Source organism: Leptonychotes weddellii, chromosome 13 (assembly GCF_054177405.1).
Source record: "Leptonychotes weddellii isolate Sample4059 chromosome 13, ASM5417740v2, whole genome shotgun sequence".
Classification (NCBI taxonomy): domain Eukaryota; kingdom Metazoa; phylum Chordata; class Mammalia; order Carnivora; family Phocidae; genus Leptonychotes; species Leptonychotes weddellii.
This window is the reverse complement of record NC_138381.1, coordinates 33,663,993-33,690,661: the sequence shown is the minus strand read 5'-3', so window position 1 is coordinate 33,690,661 and position 26,669 is coordinate 33,663,993. Positions and strand designations below refer to the sequence as shown.

Below are 26,669 nucleotides of genomic sequence, written 5' to 3'. Positions count from 1 at the left end.
GTAGATTGTAGTGATGGCTGCAAAATCCTGTAAATATATTTAAAAACTGTACACTGTAGGAGTGCCTGGTAGACTCAGTCAGTAGAGCATCTGACTCTTGATTTGGGGGTTTTAAGTTGGAGCTCCCTGTTGGGTGTAGAGATTACTTAAAAATAAAATCTTAAAAAAAAACAAACCTGTACACTGTTACATGGTATGTGAATTACATCTCAATAAAAATATTAATGGAAGGGAAAAAAAGGCTTTGTGAGTCTGAGAACCTCAGTGCCACACACAGTACTGTTTCTTTTTTTAAGAAGATTTTACTTATTAGAGAGAGAAAGAGAGATCACGCTAATGGGGAGAAGCAGAAGGAGAGGGACAAGCCAACTCTGTGCTGAACTTGGAGCCCGATGTGGGGCTTGATCTCATGACCCTGAGATCATGACTTGAGCTGAAATCAAGGGTCGGACGCTTAACGACTGAGCCACCAAGGCACCCCCAAATAATATTGTTTTTAATGGGAAATGGATTCCAAGTTCTGCTACTTTACTAAGAAATTCACTTAGAAAAACATTCAAGGATAAGGGTGAGCCTGTTATTCCAGGTGCAGTAAATGCCAAGCTCATATAATATAAATATCTCCACCAAATTCCAACCTGATTTCTTGGAAAGACCACTCTGTTCATGCAAATATTATATAAAAACCAGTGATGAACATGAGTGATGGTCAAAAGGGTCAAACAAAAGCAATGCCATAGAAAATAAACAGACCCTGCTTATAATAACTACTTTCTATACATCGCCTGTAACTTATAACACCGACTAATTTACATACCAACATTTTAGATGTCAGTTTGACAGTCTTCCGACTTGAGATTCTAGCTCTTACTGCATATTATTTTCATTTTCATTTTTCAAATAATGCATCATTCTGCTATTTGATATTGAATTCGAAGGTCTCAACTGATCTACTCCATACTTCAGTTAAATGTTTCTTGAGTATCTACTATAGAAGGTACCAGTCACTGTGCTGGGAACACAAAGATGAATCATAATCCTTACCTAGAAGAATACACAATTTAATCGGCATGCAAACAAATGAGTAATTACAATAAAGTATGATGTATTCCACTAGAGGCAAAAACCACTTTCTGTGACATACCAGAACTGGAGGATGGAGGACTTTGCCACACTGCACAGTTCAGGGAAGGGTTTCAGAACTGAGGAGAGGTGAGTAGAACATAATAGGACATGGGAACAGCAAGATAACAGGGCAGGGAGGATAAAGAGCATGATATGAGCAAGCCAATTCACTACCACCACAGAGCATGGTGCAAAGTGAAGAAATTAATTCCATTACCAAATACAGTCACATTTAAGAGGATGAACCTGAGGAAGAAAGCCAATTAGGAGTTTACTGCAAATGTCTAAGAAAGACAGAGTAGGGCACTTCACAAATTACACTGTACGTCAAGCAGCAACGCACTTTACAAACTACACTGTATGCACGCAATACCTTAACTCAAAAGACAAAAAGAATCTGTATTAAGAAAAATCAGCAGGACTGGTTGTAGTTCTGATGTGAAGAATGATGAGGTTTTAGGCTTGATGAGTGGTTGGATGGAGGTGCTATTATCTGAGGTAGCAAAGATGGGTAGAAACTCCTTTGGGGAAGTAAACAGTTCAATTTTCAGCATGTCAAGTGTGTTATCCTTGGGACTTCTAGTAGAAGGCACTTGGAAATGTGGTTCTAGCATTCTGAGCTGGAAGTAAGATTTGGGCTTCAGAGGCAGCAAATAAAAATCTATCTATAAACCATGAAATGTGCAGGAGCCCATTAGGCCTGTTTGAGTGCATATACAGAAATGCTTCTGAGCCATCTTAAGCCATTTTGCTTCACCCTTCCCCCACTCTATCTTCTATATATCTACCATTAGCCAAGATATTGTCAAACTTTGCTCTTCGTGGTTTCAGAAAAAAATAAATGTATACTGAACCTGATTTACTGAATTATCCATCATACCACACCACATCCTTATGATTTTTTTTTTTAGATTTTTATTTATTTATTCATGAGAGACAGAGAGAGAGAGAGGCAGAGGGAGAAGCAGGCTCCCAAGGAGCAGAGAGCCCGATGCGGGACTCGATCCCAGGACCCTGGGATCATGACCTGAGCCGAAGGCAGACGCTTAACCATTTGAGCCACCCAGGCGCCCACATCCTTATGATTCTAATGTACACCAAAATATGGCAAGTCCCCTCCCATTCCTGGTTGGGAAAGAGACATACAAGAAAGAGAAGTAGGCTAATGACAGAAGGCAGAAATGTTCCCAGTATTAAAAAGGACTATAAAAAACAGTGAAAGCTAATCAGGAAGGCCTATACGTGGAAAGGTTTGAACTTTTTTTCTTAGGAAAATACTAATTTTCCCAACAGATTGCTTTGGTACTATGACTATCCAACCCTCAGAAGAACAATATACCATTCACATCCATTATCTGAAGAACTCAGTAATCATCCTTAACCAACTCAATATCTGCTCTCCAAGTTATGAGAGAATTCAATACAAATCGGTATAATTTGAGATTTCAAAAAGGTCCACTTAAAGCATTTCATATTTGAAAAGTTTAACGGATTCCCACTTCTTTTTTTTTTTTTTTAAAGATTTTATTTATTTATTTGAGAGAGAGAGAATGAGAGACAGAGAGCATGAGAGGGAGGAGGGTCAGAGGGAGAAGCAGACTCCCTGCTGAGCTGGGAGCCCGATGCGGGACTCGATCCAGGGACTCCAGGATCATGACCTGAGCCGAAGGCAGTCGCTTAACCAACTGAGCCACCCAGGTGCCCCAAGTTTAACGGATTCCCACTTCTTAAGTGTGGGCTGCACATGGTGACTTATTTCCAAAGAGTAGAGTATGAAAAGGGGAAAAAAATCAACTAACTTTACAGTGGAGAAGCCTGACAAACAATGCCTCAGCAAGACGATCAAGGGCACATCAACACTGATAGGTCATTTGATAGTAAGTACCTTGACAAAATGTGATGAAAATGGCACTTGACCTCTGCGTCTTCCTGTCTTCCTCCCTTCCATCCTAATCTTGAGAAAAACATCAGACAAATCCCAACTGAGGGACATGTCACGAACTGAGCAATATTCCCCAAAACCATCAAGATCATCAAACATAAGGAAAGTCGAAAAAAGTGTCACAGCCAAGAGTCTAAGGAGACATGACAAATAAATGTAATGTGATAACCCAGATGGGATCCTAGAACAGAAAAAGGACATTAGGTAAAACTTTTAAAGATCTGAATAAAGTATGGAATTTAGTTAATAAAAATTGGCTTACTAATTGTGACACACATACCATACTAACATAAAATATTAACAGGGGAAACTGGATATGAGGTATAATGGGAACTCTATGTACTATCTTCATAGATTTTCTGTAAACTTAAAATTGCCTAAAATAAAAAGTTTATTTAAAAAAAAATCTAATGGAAAAATTAAACATTTTCCCAGATTATTGAAGCCACTTTGCATACATTCTTATCTTAATCGTCACAAAAATCCTGCAACAGAGGTATCACTATCCCTGTTTTACAGATGAGAAAACTGAGATTTAGAAAACTAAGCATAAATTGCTCAAGTTAGAAATGCCTGACGGCAGTCACATATTTTATTTAATAACATTTGTCAAAATTAATGAATAATAAACTAATAGATCTTAGTTATTCTTGGCCAAATGCTATAACAATTACCATTCAAAAAGATGATACAATCAAAAACTATTCAAGATGTTTTGTAGAATACTATTTATATTAAATTATCCATATTCTGATGCAGATTTGTTAAGAATATTGTAGAATGATCTGCAATTTCAGACTCCAAATAACATATTAATACACTAAGTTTACTAACAATGAGGAATTCTGTAGTATTAAACCTGCTCTGTACAGAAAATTTTTGTGCAGCCAAAAATGATACAAACTTCTAAAAAAAATTTTTTTTTAAATGATACAAATTTCTCTTCAGAATCCTTTGTCCAAATTACCCCTTTTACCTGCCCAGGATCTGCATCCAATTTCTATCCATCCTGCAAGTGCCAGCTTAAATCCCAAGCACTCCAACTGAACTTTCCCTACTACCTGATCACCCAACAACATCCTGCTCTGACATCCTACTGACTATTCACATACTACACATATAGGATATACTAGAAAGTTAATGAACAATGAGAACACCAAAAATAATAGAAAACAATTCTAGTCATCTGAATAGCTAAAGCCCTTTCACACACACTTGTATTTCTTAAGAAATGCAACATTCATAAGAAAATACAGATCTTTTCTTCATTAATGGCTTAGCTACAACCTTTAAAAAAAAAATTTATTTTGCGGGGGGAAGGGCAGAGGGAGAGAGAATCCTTAAGCAGACTCCCCACTGAGTGACAGAGGCTGACAAGGGCCGGGCCTGATGCAGCCTGATCTCACAAGCCTGAGATCATGACCGGAGCCAAAATCAAGAGTCAGCCGCTCAACTGAATGAGCCACCCAGGTGCCCCAAAAATTATTTTTGAAAAGAGGATATAAATCAAATGAAAAATTTACCCGAGTGCTTTTCTACTAGGAACAAATGATATTTAAATTAACTAGAGAACCAACTTTTCATCTTTTCCTTCTACAAATTCTCTTTTCAATCTTCACCACCCGTTTAGCCAAAAGCTATTTACAATATTTTAAATGAGACACATCATAAATCCATAACTATTTTTTTAAAGTAGTCTTTACGCCCAATGTGGGGTTCGAATTCATGACCCCAAGATCAAGAGTCACCCACTCCACTGACTGAGCCAGCCAGGGGCCCCCCTAGGGCCGTTAACTATTACGTACATACTATACTTTGAGTAGTGTATGTGTTATATACCCAAAACTCTACAACAAGAGATAGGCTTTTCAGAACCCCAGGCTTCCTCAAACCACCTCTCCCAACTTTTAATCACGATTTCCCAAACTTCAATTAGCTAATTGCCACCTTTTATTTCTTCACAAGTTACTATGCTGCTAAATCAACTCACTTTTTAAGAGCTTCATTCTAAGAAACATCCATATAATCACAGCTTCGTTGTGCTACTTGGAATCTCACTCACACACTAAAATAACTACTAGAATAAATGTTCTCAGGCAGCACGGTGGCAGGAGTAACACTTGGAACCAAAGCTTTACCTCACTCCCATCAACTGTTCACGAGTCACTTTACATCTCCTTCGCTATTTCCCTCATTTAACAAGATCTGTCCTTTATTTGCTGAAACTATATGTGGTTTCATTTACAGATACACACGTTGTGTCTCCATCCCAAGGGCTGAAAACTTTGTATTACCATGTACTTCAACATTAATGAATTAGGTGTGATGTCTTCTGCGCACTGAAAGTGGGTTAGAGGCAAGCTTGAAATACGAACTACCTTTGGAAAACCCTTTCTTTTTTTTTTTTTTTTTAAAGATTTTATTTATTTATTTGAGAGAGAGAGAATGAGAGAGAGCACATGAGAGGGGGGAGGGTCAGAGGGAGAAGCAGACTCCCCGCCGAGCAGGGAGCCCGATGCGGGACTCGATCCAGGGACTCCAGAATCATGACCTGAGCCGAAGGCAGTCACTAAACCCTTTCTTTACAACTGAGTGTATATTGTCTATCCTCTCCATTTTAAAAAACCTACCTTAAGACCAGACACTGCCACAGAAACTTTTTCTACTTTAGCCTCACACTAACTTCCTGTGAGCCACTACTATTAGTTATTTCTGAACTTAAATACTATTATACTGTTTCCTAGTCTTCATATCCATAATTAGGGTGAAACACACTTTGTGTCCAGCAGAGCACTGGCTATGAACAAGTCCCTAGTCAATACTTCAGGGCATGAAGTCAGAAGATCTGGGTGCAAGCCTCCTCAATTTACTACTTATGTGATTTTAGGCAAGGACTCCCTAAGATTATCTAAGCCTCAGGTGTTTTCTTTATAATATAGGGATACCTACTTTATAGGGATGTGAGGATTAAATAAGTTAATGTACAAGTTTTCAAATTATGAAGTGCTATATAATTTGTGATTATCATTCTGGGATGGTACCAAGAACCATCTCGCACTAAGAAGAGTAAAGAAAACAAATGTTCCAAACTTTGGAGTTCTTACTCATTTTAAGGCTGACCCAAATACCTTTGTTCTAAAATTCCAATTGCTTTAAATACATGTTTTAACTATTTCTGAATTTAAATATTTACATGGCTGTTTTCTTGCAGATGCTACTAATAATTCCACTCTCGGGTCATACTTGACAGTGACTTTTTAAAAAAGAAAGACTTAGCGTTAAGCGTCTGCCTTCGGCTCAGGTCATGATCCCAGGGTCCTGGGATCGAGTCCCACATCGGGCTTCCCGCTCTGCGGGAAGCCTGCTTCTCCCTCTCCCACTCCCCCTGCTTGTGTTCCTGCTCTCGCTATGTCTCTCTCTGTTAAATAAATAAATAAAATCTTTAAAAAAAAAAAAGAAACATGACTTTAAAAAAAAAAAAAGAAAGAAAGACTTAGGAGAATTTCATCTGCATCCACATGTGGTCATTAAAAACTGGGCAACAACTGCAAGCCTCAGGCCTACCACAGTACAGTCCCTTTCTCCTATCCACTTTCTGAGAGCTGCTGTAGCAGGAGGAATGCATCAAGCAGGAAGCCCAATCCCAATTCTACTGAGCAAGCTGTGTAGCGTTTGCAGGATGCAAACCTGAGCATAGCCCAGGTTTTAGAATGCTCTGAAAACAGGGCTTTGAGAAGTCATTCTCTCACTTTTCATTTGTAAAGTCAATCTTTATGGTCCCTTTCAAGAACAATGTGGTGATGGGCACCTGGGTGGCTCAGATGGTTAAGCGTCTGCCTTCGGCTCAGGTCATGATCCCAGGGTCCTGGGATCGAGTCCCGCATCGGGGTCCCTACTAGGCGGGGAGCCTGCTTCTCCCTCTGCCTCTGTGTCTGTCTGTCTCTCTCTCTCTGACTCTCATGAATAAATAAAACACTAAAAAAGAAAAAAGAACAATGTGGTGGGACGGGGTAACACCCAATAAAAAGATACGCTAGGATTTTTTTTTTTTTTTCCAGCAAAGGAAACAGGGAACATCTGAGGATGATGGTTAAAGACTTTCCCCTATAGTATTTCTTGACGATGGAGATAGTGGTGTAGTATTTCCATGACACCTTATTTCCAAAGTATTTCCGAAGGCATAGCTATGCAAATATCTAAGCAATTTAATTTCTCCCTGTATATCTCAATATATGTACCCTTAGTCTGAAATCTGATTGATTCAGTTCTATTTAAAATTTATCTGTTTTATCATTCTTACCAGTCTTTATTGTAACTAAATATTTGAGAATTAAACTAAGTAAATTCTTGGGTTAGAAAAGAGCAAATTAGTGTTGAAGGAAAAGTTAGTTATCTTCACTCAAAAGAGTATTGAGACATAATCTTTATATTACAGAACCCAATCTTTACAACCTTGGTTCCTTTTATTTGTTCTCTTGAAGACCCCTAAATGGTTTTGTTCTTTGACGTGTATTTCATTGTTCTTTGCCTCTCCTAAAATGTTAACATACACGTCTTTCTTAAGCCTCTGTCTTCAATATAACTATAAGCTTTGATTCTTACTTTTCGGGATTCACTATAATTGACTTCATTTTGGTTACCCTGGGGTTGGGGCTCTTTGCTAGGATAGGAAAAGTTAATTGAAGTATTGATCAAGACTTAAAAAAAAATCGCACAAGGTTTTGTTTTTTAACAAGGCCAAAAAATTCCGTGATGTTAGGAACTTTCTGAGACTGAGTAGTCAAGTCTATTGCTATCTCCAGGAGAAAGGGCAAAGCAGATAAAGATACTCAGTGGTTTGTTCTAACTTGTCTTCCATAAATACCCAAATTTGGCTTGGGATCTAATCCTGCTTTTGATCAATTTAAAAAATATATAAATGCAGCTATCAAATCCTTTATTTCCTTTCACATCACACTCCTCTCTGATGAAGCCATTTTTCCTTGACTATGTGCACAAGTTTTACCATTTAGTGGGAAATACTTTAGTGTAAATAACCTCTAACACAACCTCTCACATCCTTTGAAGGCTTATTCTCATTCTCCTAAATAAGTTTTCTAAAGGCAGATTTTACTTTAAAAATATCCTTGAAATAAATAATTCCTACCTGTTAATAAGTTACAAAGGTTCATTAGCCTTCTAAATTGTTAACAAGCAGAAAAAAGACAATTTTCTCAGGGACTATTTTTTCTGCAAGGAACCCAATGCCCACCTAGTTATCAACTAGGTTTTGGAAAATCAATGCTAACTTGTAATATGGGTAGATACTGTTATAAATAAGCTTTATACATTTCTAGATGCACTCTAGCATATTGTGACCCTAACTAAAATTTTGATGTGCTTACTAAATGCCAACCATTAGAATCACTTGTTCTAAGTGATCTATTTAATCTTCACTGGTAGAAACCATTATTATCCCTGCATTACATATAATGAAACTAAAGCACAATTAACTACTGATTAAGAAACTTCTCCCAAAATCAAGAGATTAAGGAGCAAAAAGGAATTCAAACCTAGACAGTCTGGGTTCAGAATCCTCAAGCTTAACCATTATGTTATCCTTTCGTATCTTGGAATTATTAATGGGATAGGTATTCTGAGGAAATATGTTATCCAACTGAAAAGTTACTTTACATCAAATACAGGATCACTACAGTGGCAGGACTAAGTCCTGTCCATAAAACAAAATCCTACAAACAAATTGTGACTTTTATTAGGTAGTCTAATTCTGCCATTTAAACATCTCTGGAATTCCCAGTAGTGGAGAGCTGTCCTTTTCTCACAAATAATAGCATATGGGCCTTAACACTAATTTTTTTAAACACAAAAAGGACCAATAATAGTAAAAGCAGCAACAACACAGAGAAAACACAAGGGAAATGACACAAGGAGCTAGTCTACTCAGGACTGATGACCAATATTCCAGGAAAGTAGGACCTGCTGTTAATTATGAAGAGGTTGTCCAGAAGCTAATAGCATATAAGCTAATTCTGTTTATTAAACAATTATCAAGTTGGGAGCAGTAATTTAAGTCAGTGAGCTTTAACAAGCAAGTTAATTTTTCTATGCTACTGATATTTAAATGAGGAAGTAGACTTAATTATGCTATCTTTATTTTCATTTTCTGTGTGACCTTTCAGCCTCACTCCCTCAGTACATATTATCCAGTTACTAAAGAATCACACTATCTCAGGGTAATAATCAGCTAATCTGGTGTTTACCAAATTGGGGGTCTCATGAAACACTGTTACACAAAGTTTTAACATTCAGATCACAAGTCAGAGATTCTGAGCTTTTTGGGAGCAAAAACAGTTTCTTTGCTACATCCCTCCAACCCTTAATATGCTCATGTTCAGAGCAAAGCTCCAAGAGCAAAATCTGATTTATAACATTCCTCAAAATCACTGAAATACATTTTTGCTGAATACATCCTACCCACCTCCCAGGGCTAATAGTTTATATATAGAATACAAACAATAGACCCAACGTTTCTCTTGTCCTGGTCATTCAACCTCTTCACCTCTTCGAACAGCAAACTCACTACTTTATTTATCTTTCACTTTTGAAGAGTAGTTTCATTGGATATAGAATTCTAGGTTGGTGAGGTTTTTCTTTCAACACTTTTCATCCCTCTTCCCTTCTTGCTCAAGTGGTTCTGCTGAGAAACCCACTGTAATTCTCATCCTATGTCTCCCTTGCCCCTACTGTTTCTTCCAAAGTTTTGTCTTTGGCTTTCTGCAGTTTGGAAAAGATATGCCTAAGTGCAGACTGTAGGTTTTTTTGGTATCCTGCCTAGTATTTGTTCTTGGAATTTCCTAGATCAGTAGTTTGATGTCAGTCATTAATTTTGAAAACTCTTGGTCATTACGTCTTCAAATATTTCTTCTGCTTCAATTGTTCTCCTTGTGTTCCAAGCACGTGTGTGGCATCTTTCCAAATTATCCCACAATTCTTGAATGTTCTGTTGGATTTTTCCCCCTTTTTTCTTTTTAGTTTCAAATTTTCTATTGACCTATTATCAAGCTCACTGATACTTTCCTCAGCAGTGTCCAGTCTATTTAAGTGTCCATCAAAGGTACTCCTCCTTTGTGTTTTTTATTTCTAGCATGGTATCTACTTTTCCATTAGAGTTATTAACACATTAATCAGTTAAATTCCTGGTCTGATAGTTCCAAAAGTCGTGCTCTACGTGAATCTGTTTTGTCTCTTCAGGCTGTTTCTTGGCTTCTGGCATGCCTTGTAATTTTTTCAAAAGCTGAACATGATTATCAGGTAATAGGAACTGAGGCAAATGGGCCTTTATTGTGAGGTTTTACCTTCATCTGGCCAGGAGATGGGCTGTGTTTGCTGTAGATATGGATGGCAGAGGCTGAAACTCAGTTCTTTATTAAATAGTCCTTTCACATTAGTGAGTTCTAACTAGCAGAACGGTCTTGTCACCTGTAACATATCCACTGGTCCTAGTTGTACCCTCTTATCTAAACCCAAGTCCTCTCTTCTGGTAGTTTTCAAACTATCTTCTGATAGTTTCATGTGGAGACAGGACATAAATTATGCCTGTCCCCAAGTCTGATCTTTGATATCCCCATTTCCTTCAAATGTCCTCCAAGGTATTGTTTCTATTTCCTTTGTCATCCTGGCCCCTGCCTCTGCACTTAATTCCTTTTGCTAACGTGGAATCCAGAGTTGAGTAAGAAACCCATCAGTGACTGAACCAGCATCCAATGAAACAGAATGTACTTGCCATATTCTGAACACTCAGTGTATCTTAACACTGTTTAAGCCAGCTATGTCACCATGCTACCTGCTCCATGACTAGTGTTTCCTCTCATGAAGTGATGCCAAGCCAGGTCCTGACCATACTGATGCAGTGAACTTAGGAGGAACTGACGGTGGAAGTTTTTAAGCAGAGAAAGCAATGCAAGATTCCCAAAGATCACCATTCAATTTGCACTGGTCATGGAACAATGGTCATTAAACTGTGAACCATTATTAGTCTCAGAGGTGGCCCTAAACTGAAGTTGTAAGCAAATCTGTGTGCATGCTGGATTTTTCAAAGCTGCTGGCAACTCAAAATAGGTTAAGAATGTCCATGTTCTGATATTCTATAATCTGATTTTCATGAACACTTTTTCTAAATTAAAAAAACCCTAAACACACTTAGTTATATTCCCACAAGTCAAATGATAACTACTATCTCATTAGGAATTAGAATACAAAACATATTACTGTGGCATAACGTTAGGTCTAGCATCAAATAGGTCGCCAAACTTACCAAGTTTACAGATAATGAGCTGCTTTACTATCCGTGCATTTTGTTATGTAAATTGTTTTAAAATGTATAGTTGAAAAATAAAATGTATTGTTTATTAATCCTAAAAACCTCCCAAGAATACTACTTCATACTGCAATCAGATAACTGGATCTTAGAAAGGTTCCAAGAAGAATAGGCGTTGCTCTGAAGCAATTAAATTTTTCCATAAATTGGTCTAAACATGACCAGATTTAGGAGATGATTTACAAAGAATTCTTGCTTTAAGAAGTCGTCTGGGGTGCCTTGGTGGCTCAGTTGTTAAGCATCTGCCTTCGGCTCAGGTCATGATCCCAGAGTCCTGGGATCAAGCCCCACATCGGGGTCCCTGCTCAGCGGGAAGCCTGCTTCTTCCTCTCCCACTCCCCCCTTCTTGTGTTCCCTCTCTCGGTATGTCTCTATCAAATAAATAAAATCTTAAAAAAAAAAAAAAGTCTGACAGAACTCTTTCTATGAGATGGTTAGTATGAATGACGCACAGTTCTCCATAAAATTTTCATTGGCTGAACTATGTGAGAGGTTACATTTTACTTAAACAAATCCAATGTATGCAATGATATTAAAATTATCAAGACTTAAGTTCTATTTCTAACACAAATCTTACTTCAAAAGCAAGGAGTGGATAAATTAGATGGCATAGTCACCAATAATACCACTCCCCTAATAAATTACAACGGTGTACTGAAGGAATTGGACTTAGGCAATAACTTTTATTAAACAAATATTCTTGATGGTACACATCTCTCCCCAATTTTGTCACAGACACCTAGTTCTTTAAGTAAGTCCAAGAAGTATAACTTATTTAACTCAATGTAGATAAATGGTCTTTTTTTTTCCCCTTAAAGTTCCACTCCTATCTGAAATGAAGGAAACAAAAAATAAAATAAATGCTGGTCAGCAGCTGTAAATGTTAAGTTTAGAAAGTCATTTGCACATACATTTTTTAAAAAATCAAAGTGAATATATGCAACTACTTAAAAACAAAGAAGTGGAGCAAAATATATCAAAATGTTAATAATTGTTTTCAATGGTTGGTGTAAACTCATGAGTGCTTTTTTATATTTTTTTCTCAGTATTTTCCAGATTTTTTTTCTTTTAAGTGGGCTCCATACCCAATGTGGGGCTTTAACTCACAACCTGAGATTAAGAGCTGAATGCTCTACCTACTGAGCCAGCCAGGTGCCCCTATTTTCCAGATTTTCTACAATAAGCATGTATTGTTTTTATGGTGGGAGAGTGTTTTAGGGAAAAAAGGCAAGGAAAAAGTTTTAAATTCTACATATTGCCTTTTTAAGTTGAGTTAAGCTTAAATACTTAGAAGTTCCCAAGCATGAGATAAGGAATAGGGGAAAAAAGGCAAGAGCACTCAATTTTAGAACTTGAACAGATCTTACAAATCATTAGATTTGATATCTACATTTTGAAGACGAGAAAGGAACAGGCTTGGTATTGTACAATTTCAAGTTCACATAGTTAAGTTCCAGAACCTGTAACTCTAAGTTCTGTCATTATTCTAAGTCCATACTCTATACTCCCTGAAGACTAAGTTATCCTAATAGAACGTAAATTTGTACATACAGTATGGCTATTAACTGTTTTTTTAAAAAAATTTTATAACTGTTTACAATGATATTTTCTATGATTTTTATTATAAGATAAAAGGAATATATCAAAATGTCATCAGGAGGGGCGCGTGGGTGGCTCAGTCAGTTAAGCATCTGTCTTTGGCTCAGATCATGTTCCCAGGGTCCTGGGATTGAGCCCCGCATTGGGGTTCCTGCTCAGTGGGAAGCCTGCATCTCCCTCTCCCACTCCCCCTGCTTGTGTTCCCTCTCTAGCTGTCTCTCTGTCAAATAAACAAAATCTTTAAATATATCATCAGGAGCTAAGTGCCTTTAATGTATTCAGCTTAGTGGGTTTTTCAAATTTGTAATATAGTAATATTTCTGGACTTCAGTGTTCTCAGTTATAAAACATGTTAACAAGTTACCTACTTCATAGAATTACAAATAAAAATAGGATCAATACCTTGGCACAGAGTAAATGCTATTAGTTATTTATGATAAAATTTTCAATTTTAAATTATTCTCTCTCCTACAGTGAAGTTTAAGTGCAACAGTAGGGTTTCAGGTTAGGTACAAAGACACTAGTAATTTTTCACTCAAAGAATTCATGGAAACATATCCTTTATGCACTATTGGCAGATTCATTCAAGAGGCTGAATAATTCTGACTATTCAAAAACTAATAAGCTACTAGAGGCTTCAAGAGCAGAGCTTCTTGAATAAATGTGTTTTATTTTTTTCTTTTTTTGCATTACAAAGCTTTAACGAAGGGCACTGGTGATTAGAAAGGAAGGGATTGCAGAGTGTAATCTAGCATGAAAAGCCCAAACTGACAACCTAGAACTCAAACTCAGTAGCCCCAGCCATCCAGATGGTCCACTCCTCCCTGTAGATTTTTTTGTGTGTGTGAGAAAGGGAGAGAGAGAGAGAGAGCGTGTGGCGTGCATGCAGAGCAGGAGAGAGGTGCAGAGGAAGAGGGAAAAGCAGGCTCCCCATTGAGCAGGAAGTCCGCATCCATCCCAGGACCCTGAGATCACGGCATCCATCCCAGGACCCTGAGATCATGACCTGAACCGAAGGCAGACGCTTAAACGACTGAGCCAGCCAGGCGCCCCCAGATGATAACTTCTAAGACAGGTGGTGAGTTGAGGAAAAAGGGTCACCTGCTATACATGATACCAAGTGTTGGATGGGAACACGATACTAAATTCTGGCAGGCATAAAGCAAGCTGTACTGTTTGTTCCTATCTTCCTTCTTTGTCCCAGTTTTCCTTCTGTCCATCTTTTTTCTCTTTTGCTTTTGTTCCCTTGCCTCATCCTGTCAAAGGAAACTCTTTAACACTGCCATCATTTACAGCTGTACTGTGAAATTTTCAGTTCTACATTACTTTCAGGGCATCTCCCAACTTTCACACAAAATTCATTTTGCTTGAAATGTATATATACCAGTACGCCTAATGTACACTATGTATATACACAATATACAGGTAATTCTAAACAGCTTTGACACCAAATTCAGGTTTCACACTATAGATAGCAAACAAGTCAAAGCTACCCCATAAGGATGCTACAGTCATTCCAATTTGTACAGCAGTCTGGAGACTTATGTGGGTACTAATATTTGTGATAAGAATGATAGAAAGACATGCTAAAGGTGGCAAATATTTAGGTCCATTCAGATACTCCCTGGACTTGAGCTGGTTGGCTGTATGTTCCATATTAAAGGAAAATGAGAACAGAATTTTTTAATTCTGAATTGGGATTCAGCATAAAAAAATACCAGTGGTCCAAACGCAAAGGGAATTACATGAATCCAAAGAGGAGGATATTGCTTCTTTGCATTTCATGAAAAGATAAAAGATGGCAAATTGTTGCACATCTTTTGCTTTATAGATTGAAGGAAAGTTGATGGAACTATGGTCAAAATCAACATCCCAGTTCTAGTTCAAGGCTCTAAAAACTAAATCCTTTTCAACTTGAAGATTAGATCTTCCTGACTAGTAAATGTTATTCCTATCTAGTCAAGAGAATGACATATTATTTAAAATTGCATTCTTTTTAATAATTAATCCATGTCCTTACTAATTTTACATCTCAAATAACATATAGGGGCTTAAAATATTAACTACAGGGGCGCCTGGATGGCTCCGCCGGTTAAGCATTCAAATCAGGTCATGAACTCAGGGTCACAGGGTTGTAAGATCAAGCACTGTGTCAGGCTCCACACTGAGCAGGGAGCCTGCCTGGGATTCTCTCTTCCTCTCCCTCTGCACCCCCATCTCCTGCTCACGCTCTCAAAAAAACAAAACAACTTAAAAAAAATATTAACAATAGTAATTTTTAATTTAAGAAATCTGCCTGGGGAAAACACTGTCCCTCACAATACATAATTTTGTTGCTAAAATGTCCTATAATTTATTTTTATTCACATTTTTTAGGAATGCATTATGTGCAAAGATGGAACACTAAGTCTAAACTTCACCAGCAGCTCACTTTTCCACAATCTCACAAAGTAGCTCACTTGTCCCACTGTTTCACTCTTATGCTCTCATTTTACAGCCATTATGACTATAATGTTGTTGCTTATATTGTTTTTTTACTTGCCTAGAATTCCCAACCATTCGAATCTTTATCAATCAGAATTTAAAAGTACAGAGCTTTTCGTAACATGGTTGTGAAGACACTCTTTTCTGATGGATACGGGTGGGCTGGGATCTACAGGTGTTTAGGCATTTTCAGTACATCACTGTGCTGAGTTTTCTATTATTTCCTAGGGGAAATTTCTTCCCTCTGTGCCAACTATCTTATGTATTGTCTTTCTGAAAATGCCCTGTGGTTCCAGTGATGTTATTATTTTTATGTAACTAGAGACTGTATGTAACCTGCTTTGGTTGTCAGTAAAGTGGACGAGATCCAACATGGACTTAGAGCAGTGATTGGTTTTTTGAATATATATGATCCCCATCACTCCTGGGCCTCACCAGCCAGAAGGGACACTGCTCTTTTCCTCTGCTCCAAGCTCCCATACAGACACAGATTCCTCACCACTGCAATCTGGCCCAAGAAAGGAGATGTAATTGGAGTTGATCCTCCCGATTGTTTCCACTCTGCAGTACCCTTAGTTCCAGCCTCCTGCTTCTAGGTGTTCCATGTGGGGCACAGAGTATTTGTGTGAACGCTCCCACATTTAGTAGAGTAAATGCCAAGATGCGGTTCCTCTCTTCGATTCCTGTCAGTATCTATCTTCTAACAATACTGCCACTGGGAGGCACCCATCATTTCCTTTTTATCAAAGCAGAGCTATGTCATATATTATATATAGTAAATATAATTTCTTCATTTTCTATGTATCAATACCTATCTTTTAAGCAATCTTGACCAATCATTATGAACAGAACTTTCTGTGACAATGAAAATGCTGTGTATCCACACTATCCAACAAAGTGGCCAAAAGTCACATGTAGCTAATGAGCATTTGAAATATGGCTAGTGCTGAGGATTTAAATTTTATGTTTTATTTAATTTTAATTAACTTAAATAGCACAGGTGGCTAGTGGCCACCTACTGAACAATTCATGCAGCTCTGTATCTCTATACATTTCATCTCAACCCCTCTATTTCATCTGGCTTTCCATCTTATTTTTCTCCTCTCATCCTCTTCTCATTATATCTATCTTTTTATTTTGTATTTATATAAGAGATATGTAACAATATGTAAGGTATCTATATATACATCTTTATTACTTGTATTATAAAGACAGACTGTACTAAGTTTTATATATTTATTCTAACATCTTAAAACAGAAGTCAAGAGTAGAATGTCAAAGCAACTATCCTGCTTTTTTTTTTTTTCTACAGAACAGAATGAAAATCTAAATCATCAAGGAAATAATGTAACACTTTATTTGAATCCAAGTCTCTCAACATAATCAATTACATTCCAGAACACTGGGGTGAACTTTAGACCAACTTGATTTCTGAGACAATCACTTTGAAGAAATTGTGAAGAACTTAAAGGGTGAACATGAGCAAATACTGTACCTAATTTAAAGAGGTAGATTCCATAAACAACAGACAAGTACGCTTGATACAGGTAAGTCAGGATCTCAAAAAATGACTAAACATATCGTTGTTTAAAAGAACTTAGGAATCCAGGCACAATCCTTAAGATGCTAAGAATATAAAACTTCCTTTTTTGAGAGGACTATAGATCTAAGACAGACATAAGCTAGCTAGCCAGAAAACCTCCAAGTTTTCTTGTGTGGGGCTGGAACTTTCTGAGGTAGTTACTATACACCGGGCAGTTTTAAACACCCAATCCATGTAAATCCCATAATAACCATATAAAGCAGGTATAATTATTATTCCTATTTTACAGACAAGGAAACTGATGTACAAAGAGGTCAAATGTTTTGCCTAGTATCACTGAGCTAGTAAATGGTAAAGACAGAATTTAAACTCAGATAATCCAGTTCCAGAGTTCCCACTCTTCATCACAAAGCTGAACTGCTTCTCATAGTGTTCACTGATCTAAGACCAAAGTCAACTAAGAAAAATTTCTAACCACAGACAGACCTATGTTCTGGCCTTACCTCTTCAACACATAAAAACATTTTATCTATAAGTCAGAATATAGCCTTAAGAAATCTGCAAAAGAAAGCAAGCCAAGAGAGCCAAAATAAATGACAAAAGTCAAGTTTTCAAGAAAATCTGTGGGCTGAAACATTGACTCAATAAGATAATAAAGATACATATATTTTAAAAATTAAGTATGTAAGAATCTGATGAGCAACGCCCAGAATGGCTGATATTAAAAAAATAAGAGGTTTGAAGTAGTCCTAAAATTAACATGATCAAAAAAATGCCAATGCTCCACTGTCAAAAATATGTACACTCCATAAAAAAAAACCACACGCACACTCCAGAGCCTAGAAGTAAAGCTTATACACAACAGAAAGAAATGTCATAAACTATTTATGCTATAGTAAAAATTTTATTTACTGGACCTTACTTAAATATTCTTTATTTAAAAAATAAAAAATATAGACACATTACAGATCTTACTATAGTTACATACTTTGTTTACTGAAATGATCCTTAGATCCTTTCTCAGAGCCCATTACTTGCATCAGACATACACTTCTAAATATTTAATTGCAAAATTCCTAAACCCATGGATTAGGAAGTTACCTAAAAGCAGGGAGAGTAAATGCTTTAAGCACGCATTGCTGCAATAAATAACCAACAAAAAAACCCCACATTAAGCTTTATAAAAATTACTACTTAAACAGTATTTTACATTTACATTAAATAGGTCCAAACACTCTTGGTATCAAGCTCTTGGAGGCATGACTATTCTAGTAGTTATGGACATTTTTACTGCTGATTCTCCTGTGGGTCACTTTCACAAGGCAATCTGTGCCTGCCGGGACTCCCAACCACATGAAGATTCAGGAACCACAATAACCAAACTGGTACTGGATGGTGTGGCTGGTGTGCTTGCAAAACAGAGGCAAGGTTCTGGTCAGGTGTGGGCAAACATGGCAAACTCACAAAACTTTGGCACTATCATCTCCTGTGACTTTGATTTCCTTTTGACTTGCCCCAGAATTGTAGAATCTGTGAAGTGCCCCACTAAAAGCTATAATAAATCCCTTTTTTCAACAGAATCCCGTAAAAACGCAAGAAAACAATCTCAACTTCCAACATCAGATAAGCACACTGTAAGGACAAACACAACAAAGACAACAGCAACAACAAAAAACTCAAGGAAAATATTAAAGGAAAATTACAAAAATGAGGAAAAATAATGAGAAAAGATAAACATCATGAAGATACAGAAGATTCAACATAACAGGAATTTAAGGAGAAACGGAAAAAAAAAAAGGCAACTTAGATCTTCGCAATAAAAGGGAACACCAAATATCAAGCAAAATTAACAAAAGACCAATATCCTACATATGTTAGGCAAAGTGTTAAATGTGCAAGAGAAAGGAAAAATACAGTAACTAAGACAAAGAGAAAAAGAAAAGACATGACCCAAGAATTCTATATTCAGCCAAGCAGTCATTCATGGGTGAGCAGAAAGGAAAGCCATTCTCAGACATGCAAGGACTTGCACTATTTTTGTCACTCTTCATGACTGCTATACTTGTCCTTTATTTTGACATAGTTGACTGAAATAGCTATCCATTTATAATTTTTAATGACAAACAATACATGAAAAATGGTAATAACACAATAAAAAAATAAGAAAAATGATTCTTTACACATCAATAAAGGGTCTAAGATCTTATAAACAAAACTGGTCTATAAGGAGGAAAGACAGGGGAAAACTAAGGGGCTCTTATTTCAAACTGTGCATTTTTTGAATATCAATAGTAGATTCTGGTTTTTATCTTCCATTCTAGATTTCTGATACTTTCCATTTTCCCCAATGTATAATCAGTGTGTGTGAATACACACACATAAATATGTATGTTTGAGTAAATACTTTTGTGAAAATTTTAAAATAAGAAGTACATGTTTCTAGCAATTTTCCAGAAAATGGAAGACTGCTCTCAAAACAGTGTGCTCCCTTTACATCAGAAACATTCAAGCAGAGGCTATTTTGGGGGAGATGTTCTAGAATAACATCTAGCACAATCCAGCACTGGTGGATTACATGATCTCCAAAACTCTTTCTGGTAACAAGTTATCATCAACCTTAGACTATATATATATCATCCCTTTATAACAACAACAAAACAAACAGCCTAATTAAAATGGACAAAGGACATGAACAGACATTTCTTCAAGATGATAAACAAATAGCCAATCAATTAGGATGGCTACTATCAACAAAAACAGAAACAACAAGTGTTGTTGAGGAAGTGAAGAAATTAGAAGTCAGTGCATTGTTGGTAAGAACATAAAATGGTGCAGCTGTTATGGATGGTCTGCTGTGGTACAGCAGTTTCTCAGAACATTGAAAATAGGATTGCCATATGATCCAGCAATCCCACTTCTGGGTATAAACCCGAAAGACTTGAAAGCAAGGACTCAAAAGAGTTATCTGCTAAGAACCCATGCTCATAGCAACATTATTCACAACAACCAAAATGTGGAAGCAACCCAAGTGCCCATCAACAGATGCATTGGAAAACAATGTGGTATACACACACACACACACCACGGAATATTATTCAGCCTTAAAAAGGAAATTCTGGTACATGCTACAACACTAATAAAACTTAAAAGAGTACATGACGCTGACTGAAGCAAGCCAGTAACAAAAAGACAAATAGTGTATGATTCCACTTATATTAGATACCTAGTCAAATTCAGGGACAGAAAGAATGGTGGGTGTCAGGGCTGGGGACAGTGGGGAATGGGGAGTTGTTTAATGGGCTTTCAGTCGAAAGTCTGTACCCATTAATGATGAAAGGGTTCTGGAGACAGGTTGCACAGCAATGAGAATGTATTTAACAGTACTGAAATGTCCATTTAAAAATGCTTAAGATGGTCAATTTTAGGTAATGTGTTTTTTACAATATTTTAAAATATAAAAGCAAGAACTATGCCATCACTTTAATGGCTCCCAGAATTTCCCCTACTAACCAGCTACTTTTAGAGCATTATGCAATTTAAATGACCTGGTAAAAGGATAAAAGCAGAAAAAATAATTATGTAAAATCAGGGGTTCTGATTTTATTACCAACTGTCTTCACGCAGATTGTGTCATATGGATGTACATCAGTAAAATGCAACAGAGGCATCTCCACTTCCACCTCCTCTGGTCACCAGACAGGATATCATTTGGTTTCTTAAATTGTAGCAGACTGAGCATGAAAATCACTTCACTTCACTTCATTCCTTTATTTTCCCCCCTACATCTAGGAATTTATGAAAAAAATTATCACAGATAAGCAAAGATTTAGCTAAAAGATGATTCAAAACAGTGTTTTTTCAATAGCAAGAAACTGGAAAAAAAACCTGCTAAACAATAGGCAGCTGGCTAAAGAAATACTTCATTTTAGATAATGAGAATATTTATAATGAGAAAATGTTTACTATAAATGTGTAAAAAAGACAGTATGTAAAATAGCATGCACTATATGATTCCATCTTCCAAATCTTGTCAATTGCATTTAAGGGGTAATGAGACTACAGATGGTATCTGTGTGTTCTTATGAAGGGTTTCTAAACTATGAGGATCACTTACTACTTTTACAGTTAGAAAAACTTTAGTGCCAACTATTCAGTTTTTTAAGAAAGCAAAAAAAAAAAAATTTAAAATAGTTCACTCATTATGTCAGTTATCTCAATAAACCTGGGAAAAAATAATAGGCTTCACTGCACAAAAAATAAAAATGAAAAAGTTTAATTTGATCTACCTAAAACCAAAATCATCCTCCCCACCAAAACTAGTTCTCTATTTTTTAATTTTCTTTAAGGATTTTATTTATTTATTTGACAGAGAGAGACACAGCGAGAGAGGGAACACAAGCAGGGGGAGCGGCAGAGGGAGAGGGAGAAGCAGGCTTCCCACCGAGCAGGGAGCCCGATGCGGGGCTGGATGCCAGGACCCTGGGATCATGACCTGAGCCGAAGGCAGACGCTTAAGGACTGAGCCACCCAGGCACCCCACCCGTTCCCTATTTAATATCCTTTTAGCCAATGTCAGAATCATTTGCTCCATGGTTTTCAAAATTTCATTTATCACGGATTCCTTCTACCTCTCTACCCTCAGACCCAATTGATAAAATTCTTATGATTCAATGGTTTCCCATACCTGCCCATTCCTTTCTCACTGCTATCATCAACTATGGTTCAGGCCTTCATTATCCATAATAAAAATTTTCTAATTAAATCCTATCTGGTCTTCTTATAGCGAATTCTCCCCCATTGTAATCCACTCAGTTAACTTCAACCAGGCTTGCAAACACTGCCAATGCCACCCACCATTCCTCGCCAACCTTTGGACTGCTACAACCATCAGCTCCACCTGACCTTCAGTGCTCTCCACAATTTGGCTCTAACTACTTTCCAGTCTCACCTCACTTCTAGTAATCCTCAGCTGCTACGGGAACAGTAGTAGAAGTTATCAGTTACTGAGCACTTACTTGGCTTCAGCGAGAGTGCTAACTGCTTTGTAAGCATAAATTCTTTAATCACAATGGCCCTCTTGAAGGCTATTACTATTATCAGCTATATTCTTTAAATGAGTGAGCAAGCAAAAGGCAATTACAGATTAAATTCCTTTCTTTTTATGTAAAAAGAAAGAACACTGGCTTAAAGACTGATATCATTTGTGGCTCCAGTTCTTCCACCAGGTAGCACTGTGACTCATATATTCAGTGCTTCTTCACTGATGAGTACTGTTCATTTGTTACTCATGTTTTCTAACATATTGTTAACATGTTATTCTACTGAAGGAAAAACAGGGCAAACTGGTAAAATAATTTTATTTTTAAATGGCCACTTACTCCTTTGTTTCAAATGCTCAGCCGCAGTTCTAGAAGCTGCAGTTCTTGAACACAAGGCCCACCTTTTAAGGTATTGGACTAGACGAATATGACTTAAAAATTAGTTCACCTACTGTGCTTGATGTAATTTTCCTCAAAAACCTCATTAATCATTTTTAAAGGCAACATTCTTTTTCTGATTTAATTACAAAATAAATCACCAATTTAAAATATAAATATTTATATACTTCTCACAAATTACATTTGTACTGGTATTCACTCATTCATCATTTGAATCATTTATTCATTCAACAAAAACACCAGGAGAAAAGTACTACTCCATGTGCTTAGGATATGGCAATAAACATGAAAAAACAAAGTTCTTCCTCTCACGGAGCTCACATTCTTTCTAATGGCAGGTACAGATGATAACTAAGTACATATACAATATTTTAAATCTTCAAAGAGTGATACGTACTGTGAAGGAAAAATAAATAAAAAGCCAAAAAGAAAACGACAGTGTAATACAGTGGGTGGGAAAAGGGCAGGTGGAACCAAATGAAAGGGCAGTGAAGGACGCTGAAGAGGTAACACAGGAACATAAATCTAAATGAAAAAAGGCACCAGCTAAGTAAAGATCTGGTGGAGAGAGCATCCAGCTACTCTGTTAGCGATTAGCAAGGCAGAAACCCTGATCTGATGTGAGAAATGCTTCACCTGCTTTAAGAGTAAAATGGATACTGTTGAAATGGTTCAAGATGAGGTTAAATGGAGACTCATGACTAGTGCTATCATGGAGTTTTAAATAAGATCTAAGTGTAAAGGGAAGCAGTGCAGAGTTTTAAACAGGGGTATGATGAGCCCTGACTTCTTAAAAGATAAACCAGGCTGCAGTTGCGTAGGGCATTAAGAGAACAGGAAGATGAGTTGTTAACAATCTAGGCAATGTATGACAACCACTTAGACAAGGGTAGTTGGCAGAAGTTACAAAACACATATACTATAGTTCTATTTTACAAGACACAATGGTCTTCCATTTTCATAATAAACTGAACTCATTTTTCTCCACTCCCTCCCAAACAGCCACTAAAATAGTAAAACAATTTATAAAGGTGGAAACTGAAAGAAATGGAGAAAAGGGACTCATACTACACAGCTGTCAAGAAACTTCTGGAAGATGGAAAAAGTGGAACAAGGAATAACGACCGAAAGTGATATAATTCATTCTGAGCAACTTTGGAGGGGCTCAGGACTTTGAGGTACCAAGCTCCTTGAAATGTTGACAATTAAGATCAACTGAGAATCTCTACATCAGTCTGTTAAAACTCTTATCATATAGAGTCAAAAGACAGGAGTGAGAAACCAAGCCAAAGATTTGCATTTGAAGATCCAAATCACAGACAAAAGTAAGGCACTATTCTGAAAACAGATGGCCTATGTTATCTACCCAGCAAATGCGATGCATTTTTTTTTTTTTTTGGAGAAAATTAATAGCCCAGAAGAGAAGACCTATAAATAATATTTGGGAATCATCAAAGACAATGATCTAGTACAATCTTACTGAAAGTTAGACTGATAACATGTATCAAGTTCTTAACATGAATCAACAATTTCATCTTTAGGAATTTATCACATACATGAAACAAGAAGACATAGATGAGTCAAGAGTATACTAGAAGAGATGTTCACTGCAATACTGTTTACAATAATATCAAAGCAACTGAAACACTTAGTCAAAGAACACAGAGTTGTTAAATTATGATATAGCCATTCACTAAATGGAAAACAGTGATGTAAGTTGTACATATATTACATGAAAAGAACAGTATGCAAAATACATGGAGCCAAAACACAGGGCTAAGCCTTTTGCTCAGGGAGCTTTTTTCCTGGGGCGCCTGGGTGGTTCAGTTGTTAAGCGTCTGCCTTCGGCTTGGGTCATGATCCCAGGGTCCTGGGATCAAGCCCCACAACCGGCTCCCTGCTCAGTGAGAGGCCTGCTTCTCCCTCTCCCACTCCCCCACTGCTTGTGCTCCCTCTCTCACGGTCTGTCAAATAAATAAAATCTTAAAAAAAAACAAAAAATGGAGCTTTTTTCCTATGATGAACATAGATTAACTGCATAATAAAAAATATTAAGATTATGATTCTTGAAAAGTAAATTAACCATAAAAATTTTACACTTAATGATAGTTAGATCTCAAAAAATAAGAAACCATTAAGAAATTAGTAATGTCTGCTTTTAAAAAAAAACCCCATATAACTCCATCTTATTAAATTACTTCTAAATTTAAATCAATGATTCGGTGAAAAAAAGTAAAATGTAAGAAATAACTGAACTACAGATGAAAGATTCCATAATCAGTTCTCCATATCCTTACCACTATACCTTTAATAAAATTTGAAATTTGATAAATAACCATCAAAAAGCTATGTGCAGGTAACACCTTCAGGAGGATTTTTAAATCTGCACTTTCAGTGCTATTTAAAACATTCTTATTTCCTATAGTGCGAGAGCAGACATTTGGAATTTCTAATCATTAAATGTCTCAGGCAAAACAAAATTTATCTTAAGCATTTAAAAAATGAAAATTGAACTTTCTGGAAAAAGAAGTTTTATGAAAGTGTAACAGTCTTGAAAATCCTGGATAATGCTGTCTAGCAGACAGAGGGGACGGACAACAAAAGTAAACAATGTGTTCAGAAACAGGGAGAAGCCAAGTAAAGTAAGAAATAACTACTTAGGAAAATGTCATTTGAAATATTAAGTATGAAAGCAAATATATATAAAGTAAGTGGAAAGGAAGTAAAAATTCATATACACAACAATCATTATTAGTTAAAATTGCAGACATGAACAATACCAAAAATAATACGAACAAAAATCTACTGCACAATTAAAGGTGGGTAAGACAAATAGACCACTAGAATAAAAAAGAGACTACATTCCCATGTATACATATATAGGAATTAAGTATAACAGAAACGGCATTTCACAACATAATAAAAGACAGACTGAGTCATTAACTCATTAATCATTAATTAATACATGACAAAGGACATTTACTATCACTTTCAATTAGATCCCTATGTCACACCATAAATTAAAAAATCTTAATGGATAAAATTATTAGGAAAAAATTATTAGAAAAATCGCATAGTGTTTTTAAGGTTATGAATTGAGAACACCATCTTAACTATATCCAGAAAGCCCAGAATCTATAAAAGAAAAGACAAACATTAACAAGCAAACTTAGAACCAAATAGAAAAGTAGTCAATCCTGCAGATATACAAGCCTGCCTCACCAGGATGTTCTCTGCTGCACTACCAAAATGCACAAAATTAATAAAAGCAACTCAGTGGCTGCAATCTGACACCATGAGAAGAAGGACAGATTTAAATAAATAAATAACACTCATACACTGAATACTACGCCATCAATTTAAAAAATGAGCTAAATCTGAATATACTGATATAGGACTGCAAAAGATAAACAGTCCTCTCCGACAGTTTTCCCATCCTGACTTCTAGAACTTGGAACTATAATTTGACTTAAGAGCCATCAAATTGTGATTTCCAATTTTCTATGGAATTCTAGGAATTTAAAACACATCTGGATACTATGACATAAAATAGGGATTTTATAAAAGCATATTTCCTTATACCAGCTGAACAGAGCATCAAAGACGTTATCTTATTAAATGTGAAAGAACTGCTGATCTCTATACTTTCCCCTCCCCAACAGTATCAAAATCAAAATGTTACTTTAAGTCCCCTATCCATGAATGCCTTCCAAAATAATAAACTAGGTGAACAAGAGTTTATTCAATGTCAACTTCTGAATGGTGAAATATGATTTTCTACAGCAATCTGTGACATGCATTTTATAAATATAAATTAGATTAATAGTCTAACAGTTATCTGCTTAATAACCAGCTAAAGTTAGTCACAAGTTCCAAAAATGATTCATAATTTCCAAAATAATTTCATGTTTTCATTCATTACAAATGCTTTAAATAGCAACCTCCTTAAAAAATGTGAAATAGACAATCCCTGAATGAATACTTTGAACTTATGTTCGATTTAAAGAAAAACAAAAAACGACTTATCAATACCTGGTCAATGACAGTTGATGTTCAAAGATGCAGATAACTTAAAACTATCTGATGGTATCACAGCTTATATATATGGTAAGTATAAATCTTGACCTCTCAGTTTCAACTTCAGTGATGCCACCTACTTGA

At 36.5% G+C, this 26,669-nt stretch overlaps 1 protein-coding gene across 6 annotated transcripts in view; it reads right to left on the bottom strand.

Annotated features, from left to right (window-relative positions):
- The window catches only part of RPRD1A (regulation of nuclear pre-mRNA domain containing 1A), a 72,322-nt gene that overhangs the window by 10,232 nt on the left and 35,421 nt on the right, over positions 1 to 26,669 (bottom strand). The window contains exons 7-8 of one of the 6 annotated variants that reach the window (XR_004078374.2): positions 26,541 to 26,661; positions 16,862 to 20,855 (exon numbers count right to left, since the gene is read on the bottom strand). The exons of 4 other annotated variants lie outside the window; for them this stretch is intronic. Coding sequence is in view for 1 of the 2 variants with exons in the window: in XM_031037279.2 (XP_030893139.1) it covers positions 26,605 to 26,661 (57 nt within the window). In the remaining variant the exon portion in view is untranslated. Of the gene's footprint in view, positions 1 to 16,861; positions 26,662 to 26,669 lie in introns of those variants that run through there. One more of the 6 variants, XM_031037279.2, reaches the window with a different exon arrangement.